This window comes from Temnothorax curvispinosus, unplaced genomic scaffold (genome assembly GCF_003070985.1).
Source record: "Temnothorax curvispinosus isolate PA1 unplaced genomic scaffold, ASM307098v1 QBEX01012224.1, whole genome shotgun sequence".
Lineage (NCBI taxonomy): Eukaryota > Metazoa > Arthropoda > Insecta > Hymenoptera > Formicidae > Temnothorax > Temnothorax curvispinosus.
The window spans coordinates 1-26637 of record NW_020222004.1 but is presented as its reverse complement, the minus strand read 5'-3'; the positions used below and the strand labels follow the sequence as shown (position 1 = coordinate 26637).

General features: G+C 41.0%; 3 protein-coding genes across 3 annotated transcripts; all 3 read left to right on the top strand.

Moving 5' to 3' along the window:
- The first annotated feature begins 2827 nt into the window (after positions 1-2827).
- Positions 2828-3508, top strand: LOC112462308 (translation initiation factor IF-2-like). The gene has a single exon (XM_025028019.1). It carries the CDS (start codon positions 2828-2830, stop codon positions 3506-3508), a length of 681 nt encoding a protein of 226 aa, XP_024883787.1.
- Positions 3509-6440: 2932 nt separating this feature from the next.
- LOC112462307 lies at positions 6441-7142 on the top strand. Its single transcript, XM_025028018.1, has 4 exons — positions 6441-6511; positions 6705-6772; positions 6866-7063; positions 7125-7142. Exons 1-4 carry the CDS (start codon positions 6469-6471, stop codon positions 7140-7142), a joined length of 327 nt encoding a protein of 108 aa, XP_024883786.1. The 5' UTR covers positions 6441-6468.
- Positions 7143-17321: 10179 nt separating this feature from the next.
- LOC112462306 (sentrin-specific protease 1-like) lies at positions 17322-25351 on the top strand. Its single transcript, XM_025028017.1, has 4 exons — positions 17322-17625; positions 22018-22232; positions 24906-25090; positions 25336-25351. The coding sequence occupies exons 1-4, from the start codon at positions 17322-17324 to the stop codon at positions 25349-25351; spliced, it is 720 nt and encodes a 239-aa protein (XP_024883785.1).
- The last annotated feature ends 1286 nt before the right edge of the window (positions 25352-26637 follow it).

Genomic DNA, 26637 nt, shown 5'->3' with positions numbered 1-26637 from the left:
TGGCCTAACAGAGATAATGGGGAAAAAGAGAAAATCGAAGGATAAAGAAATTAACACGGAAGGAAGGAAACTGCTGGGGTTTATTGAGGAAGGAGGATTAGGAATATTGAACGGAACAAAAGGAGACACCGATGGAGAGTTCACATTTACAGGAGGAAGGGGAGAGTCGGTAATTGACTATATAATCGGAAACCAGGAGGTATGGGAAAAAACAGTGGAAGTAAAGATTGGAGAGACGGTAGACTCGGATCACCAACCCGTAACAATAAAGATAAAAGGAACAAGTGAAAGAGGAGAAGAGGAGAGAAGAGTGAGAAAAATAATGAATCGAGGGAAGGAAAAGAAAGGTACAAAGAGAGAATGAAAGAAGAGAAGATAGAAGGTACGAGCATAGAGGAAATACTGGAGGAAATAAAGAAAGCGACAAAGCGAGCCGCAGAGTGGAAAGAAATAAGAGAAAACAGGAGAGCAAAGAGAAAAAACGGATGGTGGGATAAAGAATGTGCAAAACTAAGGGAGGAAGCACATGAGAATCTAGCGAGGTGGAAAAGAGGAGAGACAGACAAAAAGAAGTACATAGCAAAGAAAAAGGAATATGAGGAGAAAATAAAAGAAAAGAAGGAATCAGAAAAGGAGAGAGTAATGAAGGAAGCGAGAGAAGCAAATAATAAAACGGAAGTATGGAAATTTATAAACAGACAAAGGAAAAGCAAGAAAGAGGTATGCGAAGAGATAACGGAGGAGCAGTGGAATAAACACTTCACCGAACTACTGGATGGAGTTATGACGAAGCCGCGTGAAAAGGATAGGAGGAGAGAGGAAAGAATAGGGAATAAAGAAAAGCAGGGAGGAATAAGAAAAGAAGAAGTGGAAGAAGTAATCAAAGAAATGAAAGAAAAGAAAGCTGCAGGCACGGATGGACTAGCAAACGAGGTATGGATCTATGGAGGCGAGAGACTGAGAGAAAAAATATGGGAGGTATGTGATAAAGCATGGAGAACGGGGGAGATAGCAGAAGATTGGAAAGAAGGAATAATAGTGCCAATAGTAAAAAAGGGAGAAGGAAAGGAAGCGCAGGACTACAGAGGGGTGACACTAATGAATACAAGTTACAAAATATATGCAGCAATTTTGGCTAAGAGGCTAGAGAGAGAGGTAGAAGAGAAGGGGATACTACCAGAAACACAGACAGGATTCAGAAAAAAGAAAGGAACAATGGAGAATATATACGCGCTGAACTATGTGATTGGGAAAGCTATAAGCAAGAGAAAAGGGAAACTAGTAAGAGCATTTATAGACCTAAAAGCCGCATTCGATTCAATGGACAGAGAAAAAATATGGGAAGTCCTGAAGAAAGAAGGAATCAGTGAGCAATTGAGGACGAGGATAGAAGACCTGTATGAGGAGACAAGATGTGTGGTAAGGGTAAAAGGGGAAAAAGAAAAGTGCTTCTGGACGGTCAAAGGAGTTAGGCAAGGATGCCCGCTGAGCGCTATGCTCTTCATACTTCTGCTGGCAGACATGGAAGAGACAATGAAGAAAGGACAAGATGGAGGGATAGTTGTAGGAAAAATAAAATTCTGGACGTTAGCGTACGCGGATGACATAGTTGCTGTAGCAGAGGATGAAGAGGAAATGAAGAGAATGCTGAAAAGACTAGAAAGATACTTTGACAAAAAAAAGTTAAGAGTTAATGTAAGGAAAACAAAAGTAATGAGATTTAGGAAGGGAGGAGGTAAAATGAAGAAAGTAAAGTGGAGTTGGAAGGAAGAAGAAATAGAAGAGGTGAAGGAATTCTGCTATCTAGGCTACACATTCCAAAAGAACGGAGAACAAGATGCGCATATAAATGAGAGAGTAAGAAAAGCGACCATAGCAATGAGACAGGTATGGGGAATAGGAAAAAGGTTATTTGGAGGAGACTGGATAAGAAGGATCAAGTTATATAATTTGCTGGTTGCAAGCATAGCCTTATATGGAGCAGAAGTATGGGGATGGAAAGAAAGAGAGAAAATAGAAAGAATGCACGAAAGGTATATAAGGTGGACGTTAGGCCTGGACTGGAATACGCCCGGATATATGATAAGAGAGGAAACTAAAAGAGATAAAGCAAGAATAAGCGCTGGTAAAAGGGCGATGAAGTATAAAGAAAAATTGGAGAGAGGAGAAGGAAACGAGATTGCAAGAGAGTGCTGGAGGGAAATAAGAGAAAAGGATAGGAAAGAAAAGTCAAAATGGGAAGAAGAAAGAAAAAGCTTTTACGAGAAAAGAGATTATGCAGTTAAGGAAATAGAGAGAAAAAGAGGGGAGGGATGGAGTAGCATTGAGGAATTAACGGAAAGAGACAGGGACATTCAGATTCAAGAGAAGGACGAAAGGATAAGAGAATCAAGATACAACAAATGGTACAAGGAGGTAGTAAAAAACAGGAGGCCTGAATACCTGGAAAGAAAAGGAAAAAAACAATCTATGATTAGGATAGCGAGATTCAGATTAGGTAACGAGATGAGAAGCGGAAGATACTGGGATACAATAGAAAAAACAAGCTGCAGGATATGTGGCGCGGAGGCAGAATCATGGGAGCATGTTTTAGAATGGTGCACAAGAGACGAAGAAAAAGAAGAAAGAGAAGGAATTAGCGAAAGAATCAAAAGAATACTAAACAGCAAGGGTGAAGGAGAGAAGTGGATGGCGGAATTAAAAAGGAAAAGAAGGCAAGCGAGTACAATGACAGCTAAGCAGAGAGATTAAATAAATGTCTTTTGATTTCAGATAAGCAGGAGGTGAAGGAATAAAGATGGAGCGAAAGTTAATTTGCAAAGGAACGATGGCAATCGACAAAGAGGCGATAGAGACGGTAGCAGAAGAACGAATGGTGAAGGTGATAAAAGAGTACAAGGAGGAGATAAGGGAAATGAAAGAGGAAATAGAGAAATTAAAAAGGAAGGTATACAGACTCGAACAATGCTCAGGTAAAAGAAAGAGAAGCGAGAGTGAGGAGGAAAATAGTAAGGTATGTAAAACAAAATGGTGGTACGAAAAAGAAGAAGAGAAAGACGATGAAAAAAGAAAGAAGAATGTGATAATTAGGGTCGAGAAGAAGAGATGGGGAGGAGGTAGCTCGAATTTGAATAAGGTGAAGCAACTTTTTACAGATGGGCTTAAGGTGAGGGCAGAGGTAAAGGAGGTGAACCAGATAGGACATAGATGGAATTGGATAACATTCCTCGTAAAGATGGGAAGCGAAAAAGATAGCAGGAAAGTACTGGAAGCGAGAAGGAAGGAAGGAAGTAGGATGAAGGTAAAGATAGATGCAGATAAGTCGGTGGAAGATAGGATCAAAGAAGGAAAAAAGAGGGAAAAGAGAAAGGAAAGGAAAGAGGAGGAAAGTGGGGGGACCAGGAGATCGGCGGAGAACGAGATCGTAGAGAAGATGGAAGACCAGCTGCTGATGAGCACGGACGAAGACAAAGCGAAGCAAAAGAAGAAGAGAGAGGGAAGGTCCTAGAAGGGTTGGGATGGGTAATAGGATATGTAAGGTCGTAAAAAGGCTAGGTGAAAAATAAGTTGGGTTAAAGGATTTATGTAAAGGGTTGGGTACGTCCCTATAAAACGCCATGTGAAATGTGTATTATGTGTTTATATGAATAATATGTAAGGGTTTGGGAACGTTTGCCCAAAATAAAACGCCTTTTCAACCCCGGAAGGGGAGAGAATAAAGGATTGAATTGAAATTAAAATAATGTTTTTTCTACATTGGCGAATAATGTAACATAAATCAATGAGTGTATATTCGACACAGGCATGAACAAAATAAAAAAATTAATAGTTATTAAAAAATAGAAATATATAATAATATTTCTTTACCTTCTATACCAATAACATGTACATGTAACAGACCGACCAAGTGGGCAAAAAACTTTCTGCAAAGAAGGAACAAGAAAAATTAAAAAATGAACAGTGAAAAAAAAAAATAAAAATGAAAAAAGAAAAGAAAAACGTGACATGCATGATAGACATAATCAGACGTTAAGAAATGTAATAATGAAAAGATATAATAACTAAGAGATGTGTACAAGCACGAGCATAACCTAGAAAAATTAATATACGCATGACACAAACAAAACTATAGAAAATATTAGAAATTATATACGTATATAATATTATATACGCATGAAATGTATACTTACATGTAATCGTGAGACGTTTGCGAAAGGCACGATTCAAACTATTTTTGCACAAAAATCAGCGTGCTGCAAAAACCGCGCGAAATGCCGAAACAGACTGCAGGTCTGTTCTTGTTAGCTGCACGTTCTTACACTGCAGGTCTGTTCTTGTTTAGCTGCACGTTCTTGCACCGTTCATCTTTTTTTTTTCTCTTTAACGGGAAAAGAAAAGGAGGAATGATGAACCGTGCGAGGAGAATGATTTCGAGTTATTACAACTCATCGGGACTGTCACTGCCCTCACTCATGATCATTAATGATTATTATATATAGAATTATATATACATATTATTATACAATTATTATACATACATATATATATATATATATATATATATATATATATATATATTATATATAAAAATAAACTTTTGTGCTTTTCAAATATGCAGCTCTCATCACGCGTGATGGCATAGTGCCTCGCACGTGTTCCCCCATCACGCGTAATGGCAATATGATGGCGATCTTGCGCGCACGACGTGATGATCATGTGTGAAGGCAGTGTCAATCCTCCCGATAAGTTGTAATAACTGTTTTGTATGATAATATATGATGCTATCATACAACTTTTACGCTCGCACATATGCCCCATCACGCGTGGACTGCATATGCCATCATTTCGCTCGCACGCGTGCGACTATCACGTAATGAGGGCGATGTGACAGCGTTCTTGCACGCACCACCTGATACTCACGCGTGAGGGCTATATGAGATCGCACGAAATGTTATCTGGTAACAAACGTAAGCATTAAAAGACCATACCTTGGATATATTCGATGTATATCTTCTTATATCTACACAAGAGAGAGCCTGTATGCACTAAACGGTATTAATACGTGAAGCAACGTGATGTATATCAATGTTATACACCATCGATCCTTCGTGCAATTTCGTGCAACAGATCTTGCCTGAACAGGTTAGATCAATGCGCAAGTTAGCTTTCGTTCCTTTTCCCTTCAACGCTAATATACGGTATTGCACTGTAGAAGTTAAATCATTGCAGGCAATTCAATAATATAGAAAATAAACGTATAAATATAATAAGCGTAGACTGAACGTAAAACGCGATACCTGGAGATAACGTGCCACGTGCCCCAATGATGTATTTCCCGCGTACCGCGACTACTCGCTGAGATAAAAAGAGAAGGGAGTATACTGAAGTATACTCGTGTGCACTCGAGTGACGTTTCCGAACGCAGACTAACCAATCAGAAGCGTTACGCATTTTCTGTTAAGCTTTTGATTGGTTATGCGGAAAATGCCATGGGACGCCACCCTTACTGCTTACGTTTTGATTATGACGGTCGGTACCTCGGTACACGTTATCTCCGGAGTATCTCTTACGTTCGGTCTACGCTTATTATATTTATACGTTTATTTTCTACATATTATTGAATTATCTGTAATGATTTAACTTCTACAGTGCAATACCGTATATTAGCGTTAAAGGAAAAAGAAACGAAAGCTAACTTTCGCACTGGCCTAACCTGTTCAGGCAAGATCTGTTGCACAAAGGGTCGATGGTGTATAACATTGATACATCACGTTGCTTCACGTATTAATACCGTCTAGTGCATACAGCTCTCTCTTGTATAGATATAAAAAGATATATACATCGAATATATCCAAGGTATGGTTTTTTAATGCTTAATACGTTTGTTTGTGTGCTATTATATACCGGTGTACATAAATCTTCGGGTTTTACGCCTTACGCTTGGTACGCTTATTACGTTTATATAATATATTTATTTTTTATATTAATAAATTGCAGAAACTTTTACATCACACAGTGAAATAATAAGTACTACACCGTATATTAACGTTGAAGGGAAAAGGAAATCCAATTTACGCACTGGTTTAAGCTGGTCGGGCAAGACCCGTTGCACAATTGGTGCACAGCATTGTCATTTCTTTATTTGCAAAAAGTGAGTATTTATCATGCGCAATTAGCTAAATTAAAAAATATACATATAGAATATTTAATTTCTTTTTTCCAAGTATGGATTATTGTTAATCTAATCTGAATCTAATATAAGCAGAAAATGTTATGTTATACAAAATGTGTAAACAGTACTTTTTGTTTTTTCTATAGTTGTATAAAGATACAAACATAGCCTTAAATTAACTCTCATTTATTTTTACAGGAAATTGAAGCATTTATTCAAAAATGAATAAAAAAAAATTAAAACATGTGTCTGAAATTTCAAGTCGACAATTTCGTCGGCGTGTTCACAATACTGTGATGAAGATAATAGACAAGATTGAAAACAGGGCTACTTATGAGAGTAAGTAATTTTCCATTTATTATATAGTGCATGAACAACAAAGAGAATGACACTTGCGTCAACTTGTGTCGTTAACTGGAAAGCACCTAATGTTTTTATTGAATTAGAATTGTTAATTTGCAACTATATTCTTTAGTTTTAAAACGCTATATGATAATAATGCATGATTCCTGCTTTACGTTTTAATTTACAGGTATAAGTATTAAGAATAACAATAATGTCCCATTAAATTCTGTCTCATCAAATGCTACAAGTGATACAGTAAGTATTCTTTTAGCACAATACTCAATTCAAGCAGTTCTTTCTAAAACAGTACAAAAGCATATTAATATTAATGTAAATAAATTTTTACAGGTATGTGAAGAAGATACTGCAAGCAATTTGCCTATACTTTGCAATGATTTGCATACTGACAATCCATCTGACAGTGATAATGAATTGTTAAATCATGGAATGTGTGGATATGAAGAAAATGAACGTAGATGTTTGGCTACATTACATTCATCATTGGAAAAGAGTGAAGACAGCGATCAAGATGAGGCAACGTCAGAAGTAGAGAATTTCTTAAGGAATTGGACTGTAAAACATTTAATCAAGAATATTGCTGTTACAGACCTTCTGTCGCATTTAAAAAAATATCCGTACTTTTCTACTCTTCCAAAAGATGCCAGAACATTGTTACATACTCCGCGAAAATGTAATACTATAGATATAGAACCCGGTAAATATTGTCATTTCGGCATAGCTAATGGTATAATGGACACAATATTAAATGATGATTTGAAAAGACAAAAATGTAAATTGCAAGGTGTACAAATAGCTGTAGGTATTGACGGTCTTCCCCTTTGCAAATCATCATCTAGTACATTTTGGCCAATTTTAGGTTCTGTACTTCCTAATGGATCTGTCTTTATCATTGGAGCTTATCATGGAAATTTTAAACCTAAAAGTAGCAATCTTTTTTTGAGAAATTTTGTACATGAGGCATTATTTTTGTATGAAAACGGAATTGAAATAGATGGCATAAAAGTTCCATTTTCTATCAAATACTTTGTCATGGATGCACCAGCAAAATCATATGTTCTGAATGTGAAAGAGCACACAGGTTACAACAGTTGTACGAAATGTCATGTTAAGGGTCTCAGTGACCATAGACGTGTATATTTTTTGAAAAAAAATGCACAGAAAAGTACTGATGAAGAATTTAGATTGCACGCGGATTTTTATTATCATTTGGATAGGAGTGAATTAGAAATTTTATTAGACATTGATCTGATTAAATGTATCTCTCTCGATTATATGCATTTGATCTGTTTAGGTGTGATGCGTAAATTAATGTATTTGTGGGTGCACAATGATGGTAAGAAAAAAAAATGGCAACTTAGCGCAAATCAAATTCAACATATGTCAGATGTTCTACTAAAGATAAAATTGTATGTCCCAAGTGAGTTTCAACGCAAACCACGTTCATTGATATTTTTAAAACAATGGAAAGCGACCGAATATCGCCAATTGTTGTTTTACACAGGATTGGTAGTTCTCCGATATGTATTGCGTGAAGATTTATATCAGCATTTTGTACAATTGCATGTTGCAGTTAGAATTTTATCGTGCAGCGATCTTCATGAACATTTAAATTATGCTCAGCTTTTTCTGGAACATTTTGTAGAGTCGTTTAGTCTTCTTTATAACAATTATTTAGTATCACATAATGTTCATGGCCTTATACATATTACGGAGGATGTTAGACATTTCGGAAGTATAGAAAATTTTAGTGCATTTCGGTTCGAAAATTTTATGCACTTTATCAAAACATTGATTCGTAAAAGCGAGACACCACTACAACAGCTTTTTAATCGTTACAATGAAATTTATAAACGTTATAAAAATGATAAGCATAATATAACTAATTTAGATAAATTAGTACCTGTACAATCTTCTGCTTACAACGACGTCGTACCAGATGGATGTAAAAATCCTTTATACAGTAAAGCAGTATGCAGTAAATTTACATTATCAATTAAAGAAGATGCTAATAATTGTTGCGGTTTAGAAGATGGTAGCATTGTAATCGTTCAGCAAATAGCATGGCATGTACAGCTGAATGATTACATAATAATAGGAAAACGATTTCTAAGAAAACAAAATTTGTTACTACTCCTTGCGAATCAAGTTTGCTAGATACTTACGTTGTTTCAAAATTAGCGTTATCAGAAAACACAATATGGCCATTGTTTAAACCAAAAATTTTTTTATAATTCCGTATAGAGATGACAAATATGTTGTCCTTCCATTATTACACAATGACAGTGATTAATTTGATAACAACTTTTATTTTGTTAAGTATTGAAACTTATTGTTGAAACTTTTTTAAAATGTGTATCAACATTGTGTAATAATAACTTTTATAATGTTCCGTATGATAAAACGTTATTTTTTATATGGTATTAAACAAATAGAAATATATCTTTGTAATTTGAATTATAATATTTTTTTTGTACTTCCTCCTTTTCCTCTCTCCCCCTTTTTCTCTCTCTCTCCCTCTCTGTCTATAAAAATTAATGAATTAAGATATATAAAATAAGTAAAGACATTTTATATTTTAAATGTTTTTACGATTTTCGTAACTATAATATGGATTAAATATAATATATTACATAATACAATACTTTCCAAAAAATAGTGTTTCACATTTTTCAATTATAGAATTGTTTGAGATCGCAAACTTAGCATCGCGACAAAGTCGCGTTCGGCTGCATGTCAGCACATGCATGCTTGCAGTAAATTTCGTCCTAATATTTTATAAAGTGAAAGTGACTAATGTTTGCGTAAAATTGTCGCGTAAGAATTGTCACGGAAATATTCGGTATAGCATGGATCTTTCGGGATTAGCTTTCTAGAAACTTTAACATTGTTATCGATAATAAAGTCAAACAACAACGCTAGAACAAAGGAACGATCCATGCTATACACAAAGCACTCGAAAACAGGTGACGACCCCGTCGCGCGTCGGGTCGCCACGTGAAACCGGTGACGTCAGCTCCATGACGCGGGACTCCGACGGCCAATCACCCTCCCGAAATTCTGGGAAATCTGCAGGGAGGGAGTTTCGCCTCGGAGGTGTTAAAAGGACCGTCGCCGCGCCGCGGAAACGATTTCGCTCGCAGATCATAGAAAACCCGCTTTCGTACTTCGCTTTGCACACCGCTGTTCCGCGTTTAGAACGTTGTCGCCGCATCGCTAGCCGTAGCTTCTGTGCGCGCTCCACGGCTTCCTTGAAAAAGGGGAAAGAACTGTAAATACTTGTACATATTAGACATTATTAAATATATTTGTTTATTTTGCAATCGGTACTTGTTCCTTGCTTTTGTGGTCGTCTCGTTACCTCGCGCTATCTCGCGCAACCGCGTGCTCTCGAACAAGAATTAATTATGTAATTATGAAGTTAATTCAAGAATATATGATTGTATAATAATAAATGACGTGCAATTAATCTTTTTATAGTTTTAAGATATCTTATGCAAAGCATAAGATATCCTAAAGGATATTCTTCAGAAGATCTCGTAAGATATCTTTATGCAAAGCCAACGGATATGGCAGAATATTTAGATATCCTGAGATCATAATAGGATATCTCACGATATCTTATTGGAATATCCCGGGATCACCTGCTGTGATATCCGTGGGATCGTATTTGGAAATCTTGGTCAATTTGGGATATTCTCAGGATACAGTGTGCTGTGTGGGTTTAACATATAATAAACCATCTCTTAAAATTTGAGACCCTGTTGCCATGTAAATTATTGCAAACAAGCAATATAAAAAATCATTTTTTAACATAGCTCTTATGGGAGGTTATTGAATTTTTATCGGAAATGATATGATATCTTTTAAGAAAAATTAGAGATGTTAATAAAAAACTGATCACTGAAAGATGAAATCACTTTCCAGTGGTATATGAAAAGTTGTGTGTCGCCATGGATTTTTAAGAAATATTTGATCGAGAAAGTGATGATGCATGTGCGTGTCACGGAAGTAAAATGTCTATCCTGCGAACAAGCAGCTGCTCTGCGAACGAGCAGCTGTTCGACGCGCAAAATTCAAACGGGTCGAAAGACTGCATGTCACAAAGAGTATTAATATATAAAGTTCTAGCCATAATATTGTAATTAAATTATTATTAATTTTATTATTATGGGATAAAAGGATATTATATTTAAAAAATTTCACATATTTTATTTAGTTGTTAATTCAGAGAACTGAACAAAAAACATGTTATAAAAAATATATAATTTTAATTTCCAACAAAATAAACATTTCATAATTATTGAACGAAATCTAAACTAATAATATCAATATTGAACAAAAATCCAAACTAATAATATCAATATTTATAAAATAAAAAATGTCAATAATGCGGATTTTTAAATTTAAAGAACATTAGATAAAACTAATCGCTAGGAAATAGACTGTAAATTTTTTTTAAATATTTTTATCTTTGGTTATTCTTGGTTTGCCATTAACATTTTCAGAGAATAACACGCGTAGTCCTTCTTTTCCATTATTTTCAAAAGCAAGCTGCATAACGTGCTGAGTGATGCCAGCTTCGGCCATCTTATTTATTATTCTACTGGATAATTTATCTTTATATTGTTGCAAAGAAGCCTTATTCGTAGTTTTTGTCGCTTTTAACTCCTCTTCGTTGATTTCCAAAATATTTTTTGCATATTTTTTTATTACAGCCTCAGACTTTATAATCTCATGAATTAATTTTTTTAGAACTCGAACATCATCTATCGCATTATGAAGCGACGGCGAATTTTCTTCGGGAAGGTAATCATGTAATAAACCATTGACTGAGAATTTTCTTTTTTGTTTTTTTCTTTCTGGAAGAATCTGGCGGAAAATTCTCAAAGAATCAGCAAATTCTTTTACAATACCACTTTATTCATCGTATAATTGGCATTGTTGCATCAACCTTGTTATTCTTGGATTGTCAAATCTACGTAAAAAATTCAAGTATTATAGGCAATTACATAATTAAGAATAAAGAACTTATAATAGAAAATCGTGAAACCGTTATGAGCAACTAAAATAAGGGGGCATTCAAAACTTCGACAATACTCCAAAATTGTTGACAAGCAACTCTTGCGGATACCGATTCTACACGATTTTCGTACAGTTACAGTTCGCCTTGCAAAACGCGAAGCCCTGTGATCTGTGATGCTGTTTTTGAAATTGTTTAAATGGAATAATATAAGCGTTAAAAGAACGCGTATCTGTGAATGCTTCGACTGCGATCTAAGAAAGAAAATAATATATAAATTTTCATTTATTGCAATAAGCTTTTCTGAAATATATCAGGACTTACTTGAACGATTTCGTCTTGGAGAGCAGTACCAGTTGTTTCTAAATGATAAATTAAAACCTTACAAGATTGCAGGTCAACTTTTTTTTGTGTAGAAACTTTAGGATGATAAAATTCGAGACTTCATTGAGAGCAAAGCCGCTTTCGTAGGTGATACCCTCTTTCCTATTGCAAACTGCATTTTTATGCTCGTAATTTCTTTAAAACCTGCCTCCGTGTTTTGGTCGAAATTTTATTGTTATGATTGGATTTTATCTGACGAAGTACATCCTTTTGTTTTCTCGTCGCAATACTTTTGTTGCTTTGCAGATATCCCATTTTTTCGAAAACCGAAGTAGAATATTGGCAGCCAATATTTTTTTGGCAGATAGCTGCTGTTTAGATAGTTGTAAGATAGAGCGAGATAGAAGAAGTTAGCAACAGCGCTCGGGTAGCGACAAAGGCCAGGGGAGCGCGGCTAGGAAAGTTAGGCCGATCGTGTTTTGTTGATTCCGGTCCGTGCTTGCTGCGAAGAAAGCGCGCGCGGCAGATCGTCGCAATATTCGGTAGCGAAAGCATCGTTTCGGGAATCGCTGAATTCCTCGGTCCGCATAATCGTGTATTCCCGGTGTATAAGGGATATATTTCGGAACAGTTGTATGCGAACGTTACACCGTGCGTGCGTGCGTTAGATACAGAAGATACAAAAAGGACGAATTACATTCCCGAGGAGATAAAGTTAAGGAAGCAGTACGACGTATTCACAGCTAAGGACGAGACGACGCTTGCCCCTGCGAGGATTGCGAGGCCACATCCCAGATTGTCTGCCCGGCGAATTAGCTGTTTGCCTCAATGCTAAGTACATCTGTTTATTTCCGATCGAATATTCTCGGATAAGCGTGTCTCACGCCTCGTTAATGCCTTTCCAACAAGCTTCGGATAAGTTGGTCTTACGGCTGCTATACGAATTACTTTCAATAGTGCGGATTATATTATTCGGTCGTGAAAAAGCCCACGCGGTGTTTCCGTGTTAATGGCGTGCATTTACGTTATAGATCTCGATGTATTCGTGTGAACGGCACGTGTCGAATTTCCTTTTATATATCTTTTGCGTTCATCACATATTTTTCATTATAACATTTGTCCTGACTTTCGACGTACCAAAAATAGATATGTGAATTAATTAGATATTCCGATTCTTTGCGTTTATTTTGACAAGTGATAACCTTTCTTTTAGTGTTATTTACTAGAACATTCACGATTTTGTGTTGATAATTAGTTCTTAAATCCTTCGATTTTCATTGCGTTCTCTACTTTACGATTACTAATCAATAGCGTTTATTATTTGGCTAACTCATATTCTAGATTTACGTGTGTGATATATTATTAAGATATTTCGTTATACTATATATGTTTGCTTTCCATATCAAGCGATCACACTCGCTTAAAATGTATTGTGTCCATTGCGACTAAACCTGCGGTTTGTTTATTATTCTTTTATCAGATAACATTAATTAAGGATATTTACACAATTTTGTCTACAATCCGATTCGGCTGACGTTTCATCCTGCTGCTCTGCGTAATTTACAAAGATATCTTCAGTACGTGTAAAATAAATATTTTTCGTTTGAAGCTATTTACGTTTTCATTTTAATTAGTACACATTTTCGAAACATTCTTAAAACCGGGATTCGGATTCTTCACGCGAACTAGCATCGGATGGCTGAAAAGTCATACCATTTCAAACAGCTGCACTTACCCGGAAACACAGTGATTCAGATCCTGCGTAATGCCTTGACTTTAGGTTTTTAGAGGCTATTATTGGGTTGAGTGATTCGTTCGATTGAGTTGAACCACACTGAGCTATTTTTTCAGAGCTCGCAGCATAACGACAAATCACTTTGTTTAGTCAAATTTTCAAATCAGGATCTGTTAAAGGTTTACCTTGTGGGAGATTCTTATGAACATAATTTTCATTAACAGTACCCTTACACCAATCACCGCATAGAGTGTGATCACCGTATGCATGAGGTACGACTGCTTGCAAAGATTGTTCAACCTTCACGGCATCTCCCTTATTTCGTTTTATGGCAATCGCAAAAATTTTTACCAAAGTAATCGATAAGGACTGGAGACAATTTCATTGTATACATACTACTCGTAAAACTTTTTTTTATATGATTGTAATCTGACTATTTTTTCACCTTAAAAGAAGCTGCTTTTCTAACTGAAGCAATCGTACAGCTATCCTCATCTCCTATCAATGTCTTAACGGCAACATTCTCTTGCATAAACAGTGGTTTGTTGGTAAATATTTCCACTGCCGATTGCACAAGCTTTATCCAAGCCTGATCAAAATGAATACTATATAGAGAAGGACAAACACACAACCGAATAACTCTCAACTCTCAGTTTTTATAGGAAGAAAGATATAATTTTCATAAATGTCATAATAGTTTACATATGAGAAACAATTCACAATTCCAACATAACATGATTAGAAATAAAGAAGGTCGTTATCTTGGATATTGATATTTACTTAATAAGTTATATGTTTTTGAGTTTGGGATTTACAATTAAGAATTCAAAGAATCATTTCAGAATATTTCTTTATAAGATTTATACGAAGAGGCAATAAACTGATGCTTGACTTAAATGTCTTTGTCTTATTATAGTTAAATAGTTTAAGTATTTTCAATTTCTTAGTGACAAGAAAACTAGTGGTTTTAAATTAGATTTTAATATATATTTCTTCATGAATATTAAGGGATTTAATATTAAGAGTTAGATAATGACTTTCTAATCAACAATTATTCTTAAAACTAACATATTAGAATACATTTATTTATATAAATAAGACGTTCAAAATAATATTTCAAAAGATTAAAGTTTCTTATCTTTCAACGTAAATAATTAGTATCCTTTTCATATATATGCAAAATTCATAACTACTTGACAGATCTTTAAGTATTTAGTCAAAACATTATTAAGGTATTAAAATATTAATACATCTGAATGCAAGATCCGTTAGATATGACTTAATGATATCAAGAATTATTATACAAGAAGTCTTTTGAGAATCAATTGAGAGAGTAATCTTATTTGGAGGTTATTGTGAGTATTATTTAAGACGTTTCTATCGAAGTATGAGTATCTTGACAACATGATTTAAGTTTCTTCAGATGGAAGATCTTTCAAGATGGCGGTTGCAGAAGATGATACAGCAAGATTCTACTAGCCCGGGAGGTAGCGACACAAAAGTGTCAGCGATTTGATTAGTCTAGGAACAAAGTAATTTCTCTTGTTTTAATAGTGTTGTTGATGAAATGCAGAGTCTGGCTGCGCTGTCTCGCTGGAATGGGCGTTGCGGCGCCTTTGATTTTGTCGAAAAAACACTTATGTTGGAAGAATTTGATTAGTGCTGAGCTTTTATATATTTATTGTTTTTTGTATAAAAAAATGTTTTAGAAGAGTCTGGCATGCAACTGACACTGGAAAATGAGTCTGGCATCCTCCCAAAGTCGTTGTAAAAAGTCGATTTGTAGAATCATTTGATTAGAGCTGTAACTTGTCAAGATGGTAGTTTAAATATATAAAATTATAAAAAAATAAGTCTGGCTACTTGTACTGGCTGGAAAATTGGTCTGGCACCCCCTTTAAAGTTGTCTGCACGAGCGCGCCGCGCGCCGGTAGCTCGTTGCCCGCATATCTCTGGATATTATTTAACACTTTATGAAAAATAAATTTGTTAGAGCTGAAATATAATAAGATAGCAGTTTTAATGCACAAAATTATAAATGCATTAGTGTGACTGTTGATCGGAAAAGCAATTTGGCAGTCTCCTTAAATATTGTCTACCTGAGTACACCGGCTGTTTGTAGCCCGCCGAAAAACAGAGAAAGTTTTACTCTTTCTGTTTTTCTGCCTCTCTCTCTCTCTCTTTCTGTCTGTTTTTCTATTTCTTTCCTTGCTTACATTTTGTTTTTCGAAGTTTCCTGTGAAATGTATCGATCAGTAGAGACTGAGTACTGTATCGTGTAATACGCCGTGTTATTATTTGCGAATAATGGCTTCAGTTAACAAGTTTTGCGTGATTTGCAAGTCAGCAAAAGGTAAAATCAATGTGTTTACGGATGCAACGTTGACAAAATACAAGGAAATTTTGGATATTCGAAAAGCAAACAAATTGAAGTTTGCAGCTGTTGTATTACCAACGATCAGTAGTAAGGCTATGCCGGTTCTGGATCAAGGCGTGGTGCTCGTGCGGGGTGCGGGGCGAGGGGATCTCGGCGGCGCAGGGATCTCGGCGGCAACGCCGATGACGTCATCCTCTCTCCACACCGAGATCCCCGCGCCGCCGAGATCCCCTCGCCCCGCACCCCGCGCGAGTACCACGCCTTGATCCAGAACCGGCATAGCTTTTTTTATAACCTAATTTAATTATTTATAACATAATTTAATTATTTATAACCTAATTTAATTAATATAATCATTTAATTTAAAAAAAATTTACATGACTTAAACTATGGAGTTGAACGCAGAAAGAGATGGCGTCGAAGACCTTTTTTTTTCTCTAGGTCTACGTTCAACAAAAAAAAATCAACAAAAAACAATATTTTACGTGACTTAAACTATAGAGTCTCCGTAGTAGGGAAATGGGAGTGGAAAACAGGAACGGACGCGTAAGAGGCCGGATTGCTACTTTGAGACGCGTAACTCTTGCTTCCATTGATTTAGAATTATTTTTTTTTACAAAGTATGACTTTATTTATTATTTTATTTGCCTATTATAAATAAGATTATAATTTGAAAAGGGAAAATAATTTATGTTGCATATGAAAAATTGATAAAATCAATACAATTTATTATAATTTACGCTTTTACAATTTTGTTTCAAGCAAACGTTTTTCGATAGCCAAATGCGTTTGTCGGTAAATTAATATTGTTATAAAAATTGGTTACAGATATCTATGTTTTATCTCACGCTAAAATCACTGCATTGCGGATGCTGTTTACTAGGCGAATTTCTTCTACGACTATGGTAGTGATATTAAATTTGTGGGGCGGGGTGGGCGGTTATGTCGGACTCCTACCAACTAAAACCTCCACAACGATCAGCCAGCCTTCTGAAACTGTAAAAATAAAATACAATAGATTAATGGTTTATTAAAAATAATAATAATAATTTTAAAAACTAAAACTTACGTTGATATTTCAAGCTTCACATTTCCGTGCAACATATATCCTATTTCGTGCAAATAGGATATATATTGCATGGGAATATTGTATACAATGGCTTTCTGCAATTCCCACAGAAACAGCCGTCTAAGTTTATTAACTGGTCGTGCGGGCCGGTTTTATGTTTTCGCACTGTAAACAAGTGTTGATCATCGCTGTCATCAATCGATGTAATGCATGACATACATCTCATATATCGTCCACCATTCGTGTAATAGCTGCGTAATGAAGCTCACGCAAAAGGATCTCTACACGCTGGCCGACTCAAATTGGCTGAACGACGAAGTGATAAACTTTTATATGAACCTGCTCGCCAGAGGAACATCTTCCGACGCGTATCTGAAAGTGCACGCGATGAACACGTTTTTTTACCCAAAACTTCTGTCGGGCGGTCACTCGTCGCTAAAGCGATGGACTAGGAAGGTGGACATATTTGCGCAGGATCTTGTGGTTGTGCCTGTACATTTGGACGTTCACTGGTGTATTGCAATAATAGATTTTTGCGATAAGACAATTGTCTATTACGACAGTATGGGCAGTGATAATCCGAAATGTCTGGCTGCGCTAAAACTATATTTACAAAATGAGAGTTGTTCGGGCGCGCAATAAACGCGCCGAACGAATCGCCGAATCCGTTCCGCGAGAACGCGAGATAATTACGAATGGCTTCGTTCAGCCCTTTAACTTTGAGACGACCGGGGTTTCAGTGGAACGCAGACTCGATCGCTTGTTAGGAATTTGAGTGGAAGGCCCAAAAGATAGCAATTGATTTATAATACATATAAATTTTATTCGATATCCTAAACCAAAACTGACGAAACGCGAGGTATACAGATAAATTAGTGCGAATGCACTCGGTGCGCTGTGGCGTGTAGTGGTTGAAACGCGGGGTTACATAAAGAGCGACTCTACCAAAACGCGGTTTTATCCTATTTTATACTCCTTCGGCGCGGTCCGTGATGTTACATTTGCACGCGGGCGGAAACGCGATCGGTATGTGCGAATACCCGGGGCGATGGCTACGAGAACCCTCGTTACGAGGCTGAGTACGCTCAACCTCGCTGAACCATGGCCGTCGGGAGTAAGTTGGATGGAGTTCGGGAACACTCTGAGAACCCTCAGTAGAGGCTCGGAACACCGGACCTCCTTTTGCGTGTACCCTGGGATATTGGATGGGGTAGGCTTCGTCGAAGGCAGCAGAGAGCCGGAGCTAAGACGAAGTGCCGGCTCCTGTCGGAGCGCCGGCTTATATACCGCGGCGCGGTGGGTTCGTTGGAAGGGAGGCTAGCTGTCGGGCGAGCCGCGTGGGGATGCTGACGCGCGCTCGCTTTCGGCGCGGATCGGCTTCTTCCGGCGGTTCCGAACTTATCGTAATTTTGCGTGAGAAGCAGACGAAAAGTATCGCAGTACATATAACGGTTAGATATAATTTTTACATTACTAAATTGGGGGAATCCCCAACATACCGCCCGCCTCGAAACCTTCGTTTCGAAATCGCATGGCTGAACTGACGCGTTGCTCGAGGCGGTCGCTAAGTTTGGGCGATTCGAATAAGTGCATAGGGCATGGTGTACGAAGTTACGCAGGCGTTTCGGCGTTTTCGATATCGATTGGTAATACGCAGATTTTTACAACGGTCCGCTTGAAGTCGGACGTTGCGGTCTTTGCTGTTACGACTCGTACGACATTATCGGAGCCCGCGTGACATTGGATTATGCGGCCTAACTCCCACTTGCACGGTGGAAGTAACGGGTTTTGTAGGAGTACGAGCTGTCCTACTCGGATTTGCTCCGTTCCAGATTTTCGCCACTTGGCTCTTTGCTGCAGCGTGTTGACGTAATCGGTTTGCCACAGCTTCCAGAACCGTTCTGTCGTCTGACGGACCACTTGCCAACGCGAGAGCCGATTTTCATTAAGATGAAGCACGTAGGCTTCGGGGCTCGCGGTTAACGCGGCGCCTATCAAGAAATGACCGGGAGTGAGCGCTTCATATTCGTCAGCGGAATCGGTGAGCGGGGCAAGCGGCCTGGAGTTTAGACAGGCCTCTATATTGCACAGGAGTGTCGCGAATTCCTCGAACGTGAGAGTGTGAGCCCCCACTACTCTTCGAAGGTGGTGCTTCACGCTTCGAACTCCGGCTTCCCATAGCCCGCCGAAATGCGGGGCTGCTGGAGGAATGAAATGCCACGTAACTTGATCGGAGGCGGTTCGATTTAAAAAGTTCGGATCGCGTAGGGCCGCGCGAAACGCTTCTTGAATTTCGCGGTCCGCGCCGACAAAAGTTGTTCCGTTGTCGGAGTAGATCGACGCGGGGAGGCCTCGTCTGGCGCAGAACCGTGAATATGCTCCTAAAAACGCGGGAGTCGAGTAGCCGTCCACTATCTCGAGGTGCACGGCGCGCGTGGCCATGCAAATGAAGATTGCGATATACGCTTTATGAGATGAGACTCCACGCCCGGACATCGGGCGCACACGCATTGGGCCCGCGTAGTCCAGACCGCAATGCTGAAACGCGCGCGCGGAAGGGGAGACTCTCACGAGAGGCAGCTGTCCCATTATCGGAGTGGGAATTGCCGCCTTTTCGCGGGCACATGTTACGCATCGGTGAATTACGGCCTTTACTATATTTCGCGCGCGCAAAATCCACACGTCCCGGCGTAATGTAGCGAGTGTGAGCTGCGTGCCGGCGTGAAGCGACCTTATATGCGCGTGCTGGACTAGTAAAGAGACTAGAGGGTGAGAGGAGAGTATGATGGGGTGTTTCACGTTTAGTGGTAGCGGAGCGTGGGCTAACCGCCCGCCTACGCGAATTAATTTGTCTTCCCCGATAAAGGGATTGAGCGATATGAGTGCACTTTTCGACGAGATTGTCTTTTGGCTCAAGAGCGCTTCTCGTTCGCCGGGAAATTCTTCTTCTTGGATTCGTCTGAGCCAAAAGTCGCGTGCCAATCGGCACTCATCCGCGGAGAGAGCGAGCGGACTCGCCTCGTTGACGTTAGTTTTGATACGGCGAGTTCGAGATGCGAACCGAAAGATATAAGCGGTGACTCGAAGTAATTTCGGCCACGACGAGTATCGCGCTGCTAAATCCCACTTTTCGACCGGCTTTACTATATGCGTGGTGACGCGCGGATTCTGCTCGAGCGTCGTATCGTGAGACAACGGTTCGCGTTGAGCGGGCCACTCACTCGTAGGACGTCTCAGCCACGAAGGTCTCTGCCACCACAAATGGTGGGACGCGAGATGGCATCCAAGAATGCCGCGAGAAGCGCAGTCGGCCGGATTGTCTTCGGTTGGCACGTGTCTCCAGGTGGCGAACGGGACGCGGGATTGTATCTCTGAGACGCGATTCGCAACGAAAGTTTTCCACTTTGATGGGTGTTGAGTCACCCATGCTAGCACGACGAGAGCGTCCGTCCAGCAGACGCAAGGTATGGTAGTTAGTTGTAGCGATGATCGCACGAATTCTAACAGCCGAGCCAATAGAACGGCAGCAGATAATTCCAACCGAGGAATACTTAAGGATTTGATTGGAGCGACCTTTGACTTGGCGATGAGCAGCCTGGAAGTGGTCTCGCCCGTCACGGAGGTGACGCGAATATAAACTGCGGCCGCGAACGCGGCGGTGGAGGCATCGCAGAAACCGTGAAGTTCGCAGTTCGCCGTGTCGGAACCGTATCGTACCCAACGGTCTACGTGAAGACCATTGATCGTCGCCAGGGATGCGTGAGTCGTCTTGCACTGCACGAGAAGGTCGTTCGCGATGGCTTCGTCCCATTCCACTTTCGCCTGCCAGAGTTGTTGCAGAAAGATCTTTGCGTTTACTGTCACGGGCGTGACCCACCCTAGCGGGTCAAAGATTTTCGCTACCAAGGATATTCTATCCCATTCTGGATCTTTTGGTCTTTGGAATGGACGGAGGGAGCGAAACGTCGAATTGGAACACGTCGAGGGCAGGCTTCCAGCTTATTCCGAGCACTTTCAATTGCTCATCGGCTTGCAATGTTTTTGAACACGCTAATCCGTGATTTTCGACATCGATGTCGGCCAGCAGTTGCGGAGAGTTGCTCGCCCACTTACGTAATTCGAACCGCCCCCGACTCAGTAACGCGCATACTTGATCGCGCGTCTGACGAAGTAGCAGTATGTCGTCCGCTCCGAAGAGAAAGTCGTCTATATACCGGCCCTTTCGAATCACCGGAACCGCTAACGGAAATGAGCCTCCCTCGTCCCGAACTAGTTGTTCCAGGACGCGAAGCGCATCGTGAGGAGCGTTAACCGTTCCGTACGTTAGGACTAACAGAATGAACGCGATGATGGTTCGAGATTCGCGATCGAACCATAGGATTCGCTGATAGTTGACGTCACGAGGATCAATTTTGATTTGACGATACATTTTTGTAATGTCGGCGGAGTACACGTATCGAGGTAGCATCCATCTTAGTAGAATTGCAGCTAAGTCGGTCTGCAACTTTTGCCCGGTTAGCAAGTGGTCATTCAGCGACGTGCCGTTGCTCGTCGGATTCGACGCGTTAAAAACGCGTTAAAAACGACCCGTAACCGAGTGGTGGTGCTACTTTCGCGAATCACGGGGTGATGCGGAATGTAGACGTATTGAGACGACGTGTCTGCGTCGTGCGGTACACGCTTCATATGCCCGAGTCGCTCGTACTCCTCCATAAATGCGCGGTATTCCGTCGCTACTCTCTCATCGGCGTTTAACCTGCGTTCAAGACCTCTCAACTGTCGCTCAGCTGAGTGATAAGAATTACCGATCTCGATTGGGGGACCGGTTTTGAACGGAAAGCGAATCACGTATCGTCCGTCGGAGCGTCGCCAATGAGTGGCGAGGAAGTGATCTTCGCATTGTTGCTCCTCCGGACTCAGTGGAATGGCGCGAGGGATTTCTTCGATTTCCCAGAAGCGTCGGAATTCCTCGTCGAGAGACGGGGTATTAGAACAGTGCTGAGCCGTGACTGTTCGAGGACGAGCTTGTGGGTCAGCCGCGGGGCCGGACTGCACCCAACCGAGAACGGTATTCTGCGCGAGGGGTTGACCGCGGGAGTCCTTTCGAATGCCGTCGAGCAGCAAATCGCCGTACAGGTCGGCACCGATGAGTATGTCAATGGGGTCCGAGTTTGTAGGATCCGGATCCGCGAGCGCGAGATCGGCTACATGGCTCCATTGGACGGGCGACGTTACGGGCGACGGAGTGTATTTCGTTAAACTTGTCATGACGGACGCAGTGGTCTTGAACTCAAGAGAAGTTTGGCCGATCGGCGAGATCTGAATTTCGGCCGCGTATCGACATGTTCCGGCGTCGACGCCTCCGATTGCGGAGATCGAGACGGGCATTCTAACGCGACGCAATCTTAAGCCTTGCCTAAATCGTTCGGTAATAAAGGTCATCTCTGATCTTTGATCGAGAAGCGCTCGAACGACGCGAGTACGATCGTTCGGAGATTCGGAGGGAAACCCGACTCTTACCCTTGCCGTCGCGAGCAACACGGAAGGCATCGACGACACTTTCGCGCTCGAGAATAATGTCGTGATGGGCGCGGCATCGTGGATCGATGTGGTCGCGACAGAAGTATTTTCCGCGGCAGGCGTATCTTTCGCGGTAAAAGTGTCTTTCGTGGTAGAAGTGTCCGAGTCGACGTGCAACATCGAATGATGCCTTTTGCGACATGTTCGGCACGAATATTTGCTTTGACATAACTGTACGGCGTGTTTGTCGCTTAGGCAATTTACACAGCGATTCGTTTTTTTTTACTGCTTTCAATCGTTGACTCGGATTCTTCTTCAGAAAGACTTGACACTTGTGTAGGAAGTGAGATGCTTTACAAAGCGGACACGAAAGTGAAGAGGCTCCCGATGCTGTAGCGCTGGTCGCCTTCTGCGCGCGAGTTTGTTTTTCTACATTCGCGGGATGCAATTCCTCGAGCGCGCGAGCACGAGAATCGAGGAATCGATCGAGTTCGCTGAATGTTGGGATTCGCGCGTCATCCCCGCCTTTTAGTTTCCACGCTTTCCGAGTGGCGGGATCAAGCCTTTGCGTGACGCTATACATAAGCATGTCGCTGAGAATGTCGGATTCGGATCGATCTAAATTCTTCAGCGACGTGATTGCGCGATTTGCTTTATCCCGAAGCTCGCTGAGTTCGCTCGCGGATTCGCGGGAAACGCTCGGCAAATTATATAACGCGGACACATGCATCTCGACTAATCGGCGCTTATTTTCGTACCTCGACTCAAGGGCCTTCCACGCAAGTTCAAAGTTATCCGCGGTTACTGGGATGCTTCGAATCGATTCAAGCGCCCGCCCGGCGAGGCTTGATTAGAGAAAATGCATTCGCGCAAATGCAGAGAGGTCGGGATTTTTAATAATAAGGGACGTAAAGCGATCGCGGAACGTCTCCCAATCTTCATATTTCCCTGAGAATGGCGGAATGTTGATGGGCGGCAGATGCGCCAGTGAGAATGAGGAGGCAGGCGGCCCATGACTGCACGCGGCGCCCGGAGCCTGGTTCGCTGTCAGGGGCGGCGGCGTTGGCGCGAGTGCCTCCAGACATTCGGCCATGTAATCCAACGTCGTCAAGTGGATGTTCTCGGCCTGATCAAACAGTTCGTTTTGAAAATAGTCGAACGTGCTCCTTTTCGCCTCCGGAATAACTTGCAGGAGGACCGAGTGCACGCAAAGGCATTGCGTCCAGACTTCTTTGGAGCTAGCGATTCGCGCTCGGACCTTTGCAGCGGTGTAGTTATTCCTTCCGAGTTTTTTGAAGTTATCGAGCGCTCGAGTGATGGAGTGCATCAACACCTGCTGTTGAGCCAGGAGGTCGTTGATGGTAGCTGAGACTTCCGGCACGGCAGTCATGTTAACGGCTGAAGGGCTGCACTGAATATCTCGATCCGGCTCGAAGGACCAATTTTATGTTCGGGCGCGCAATAAACGCGCCGAACGAATCGCCGAATCCGTTCCGCGAGAACGCGAGATAATTACGAATGGCTTCGTTCAGCCCTTTAACTTTGAGACGACCGGGGTTTCAGTGGAACGCGGACTCGATCGCTTGTTAGGAATTTGAGTGGAAGGCCCAAAAGATAGCAATTGATTTATAATACATATAAACTTTATTCGATATCCTAAACCAAAACTGACGAAACGCGAGGTATACAGATAAATTAGTGCGAATGCACTCGGCGCGCTGTGGCGTGTAGTGGTTGAAACGCGGGGTTACATAAAGAGCGACTTTACCGAAACGCGGTTTTATCCTATTTTATACTCCTTCGGCGCGGTCCGTGATGTTACATTTGCACGCGGGCGGAAACGCGATCGGTATGTGCGAATACCCGGGGCGATGGCTACGAGAACCCTCGTTACGAGGCTGAGTACGCTCAACCTCGCTGAACCATGGCCGTCGGGAGTAAGTTGGATGGAGTTTGGGAACCCTCTGAGAACCCTCAGTAGGGGCTCGGAACACCGGACCTTTTTTTGCGTGTACCCTGGGATATTGGATGGGGTAGGCTTCGTCGAAAGCAGCAGAGAGCCGGAGCTAAGACGAAGTGCGGGTCCTGTCGGAGCGCCGGCTTATATACCGCGGCGCGGTGGGTTCGTTGGAAGGGAGAGGCCGGCTGTCGGGCGAGCCGCGTGGGGATGCTGACGCGCGCTCGCCTTCGGCGCGGATCGGCTTCTTCCGGCGGTTCCGAACTTATCGTAATTTTGCGTGAGAAGCAGACGAAAAGTATCGCAGTACATATAACGGTTAGATATAATTTTTACATTACTAAATTGGGGGAATCCCCAACAAGAGTCTTGACAAAAAGAAACAACTTTATGATATGAGTGATTGGGAATTTTATTCCGCCAAGAACATTCCGCAACACACAAACGGTAGCGATTGTGGTGTATTCTCTTGCATGTTCGCCGAGTACATCTGTGCAAACAGGGAGATAACGTTTACGCAGGATGACATGCCGTACTTTAGAGACAAAATGTTTAGGGAAATAATAAATGGCAAACTTTTGTAAAAATTATATAATAAATAAATATTTGAAATATAAAATACAAAAATGTGTGATTAATATTCCTTCCATTAGTATTATACATACATACATACATACACACATACATACATACATGCATACATATATTATATTATATTATATTACATACATAGCTGAGTATGTCTGCGTTCCAAAGAAATTTTGTATCGAAGAGTTTTTTATGCAAATGTTATAGAATAGCTTGCCTATGACAGGCAGCTATAATTTATGACCTACAATTGTATAATTGAGGGGCCCTTAACCCTTTGACGACCTACGTGTCAGGAACATCCGTCCCCGTAGCTGCTCAAGTGGAGAGAGAGGGAGTAAAGATAGAAACAGTCAAAACTCTTTTACGCACAAGCGCATGAGTGCAAGTACCTGAGATTTTGAGATTTGTTTCACCAGATGTGTAGATATACTATTATTAGTGGCGGGGGTATCTCTCAAAATAATGGTAAAAAATAGGGACGGACAAATTCTTTGTTTTTTTTTTCTGTGGAGGTACATCCAGCCGATAATTATTCATGAAAGAGACATACAAATATTATAGAATTGAGCGCCGATGACAGACTTCTATAATTTATGACCTACAATTGTCTCGTCCTTTGACGAGCTATGTGTCGGGGCATGGTTTATGTTACTGTGGCGGTTATATCGCTATATACTTGGCCGCCGCAACAACTCGATTCGAAAATAAGTAATAATAGCGAGGTCGAAAAATAGGGAAAGACGTTAGATAGGGAAAACATAAACATAGGTAACGATAAGCGAGAAGGTTACAGGCATGACTCAAACAATAATTAACAACACAAATCGACCGAAAACGTGACGAGCGACTCCTCGAAGGACACGAAGTCCGGAGAGGAAAAAAACGATCGCGAGAGCCCGGGAACAGAGAGACGGAGATTCGACACGGCGACTCGCTAGAGTGAAGACGTATCCGCGTGAACTGATTATTTCGGGACTTAGAATATTTTGCGAGCGGTACGACTTAGAATGTAACGACTTAGGATATATCTGAGATTAAAGACTGTATTATAATAGACTTCACTCAACATATTCTTACACGCCCTTCCCAAAGTGGTTACCCCGACGTGATCGCGATTTGAGACTTTTTATTTTTTTTTTTGACGAGCGAGTCCGGTCGAATCCGGGGACAAAATAAATTTGCGTGTGGAGTGCAATGGTGATCACGCGCGACGGAACCGAGCCGCCGGCGACGCAGCAGGTCGGAGATCAGCAGCCGATACTCCCGTTAGCGCATCAACAGCCGATACTCCCATTGGCGCAGCAACAGCCGATGCAACAGACGATGGCGGAGCAGCCGCACGGCCTCTTGGTGCCCGGCCCCGAGGTGAGCCGTGTAGGCATGCGAATGCCCGAGTTCGCGGCGGCGGATCCTGAGCTGTGGTTCAGTATCGTTTATCGTTGATCGCAGTTTTCAGGCCGCCGCCGGGATCACGGTGGACGCGACAAAATTCGGGTACGCGTTGAC

Coding starts and splice junctions, on each gene's coding strand:
- LOC112462308 (XM_025028019.1), top strand. CDS start 2,828: ATGGCAATCGACAAAGAGGCGATAGAGACGGTAGCAGAAGAACGAATG.
- LOC112462307 (XM_025028018.1), top strand. CDS start 6,469: ATGAAGATAATAGACAAGATTGAAAACAGGGCTACTTATGAGA. Junction 6,512..6,704: donor AAACAGGGCTACTTATGAGA/GTAAGTAATTTT, acceptor TTTAATTTACAG/GTATAAGTATTAAGAATAAC. Junction 6,773..6,865: donor CAAATGCTACAAGTGATACA/GTAAGTATTCTT, acceptor AAATTTTTACAG/GTATGTGAAGAAGATACTGC.
- LOC112462306 (XM_025028017.1), top strand. CDS start 17,322: ATGAAGCTCACGCAAAAGGATCTCTACACGCTGGCCGACTCAAATTGG. Junction 17,626..22,017: donor GACAATTGTCTATTACGACA/GTATGGGCAGTG, acceptor TCGATTTCCCAG/AAGCGTCGGAATTCCTCGTC. Junction 22,233..24,905: donor AGTATGTCAATGGGGTCCGA/GTTTGTAGGATC, acceptor ATCCCCAACAAG/AGTCTTGACAAAAAGAAACA.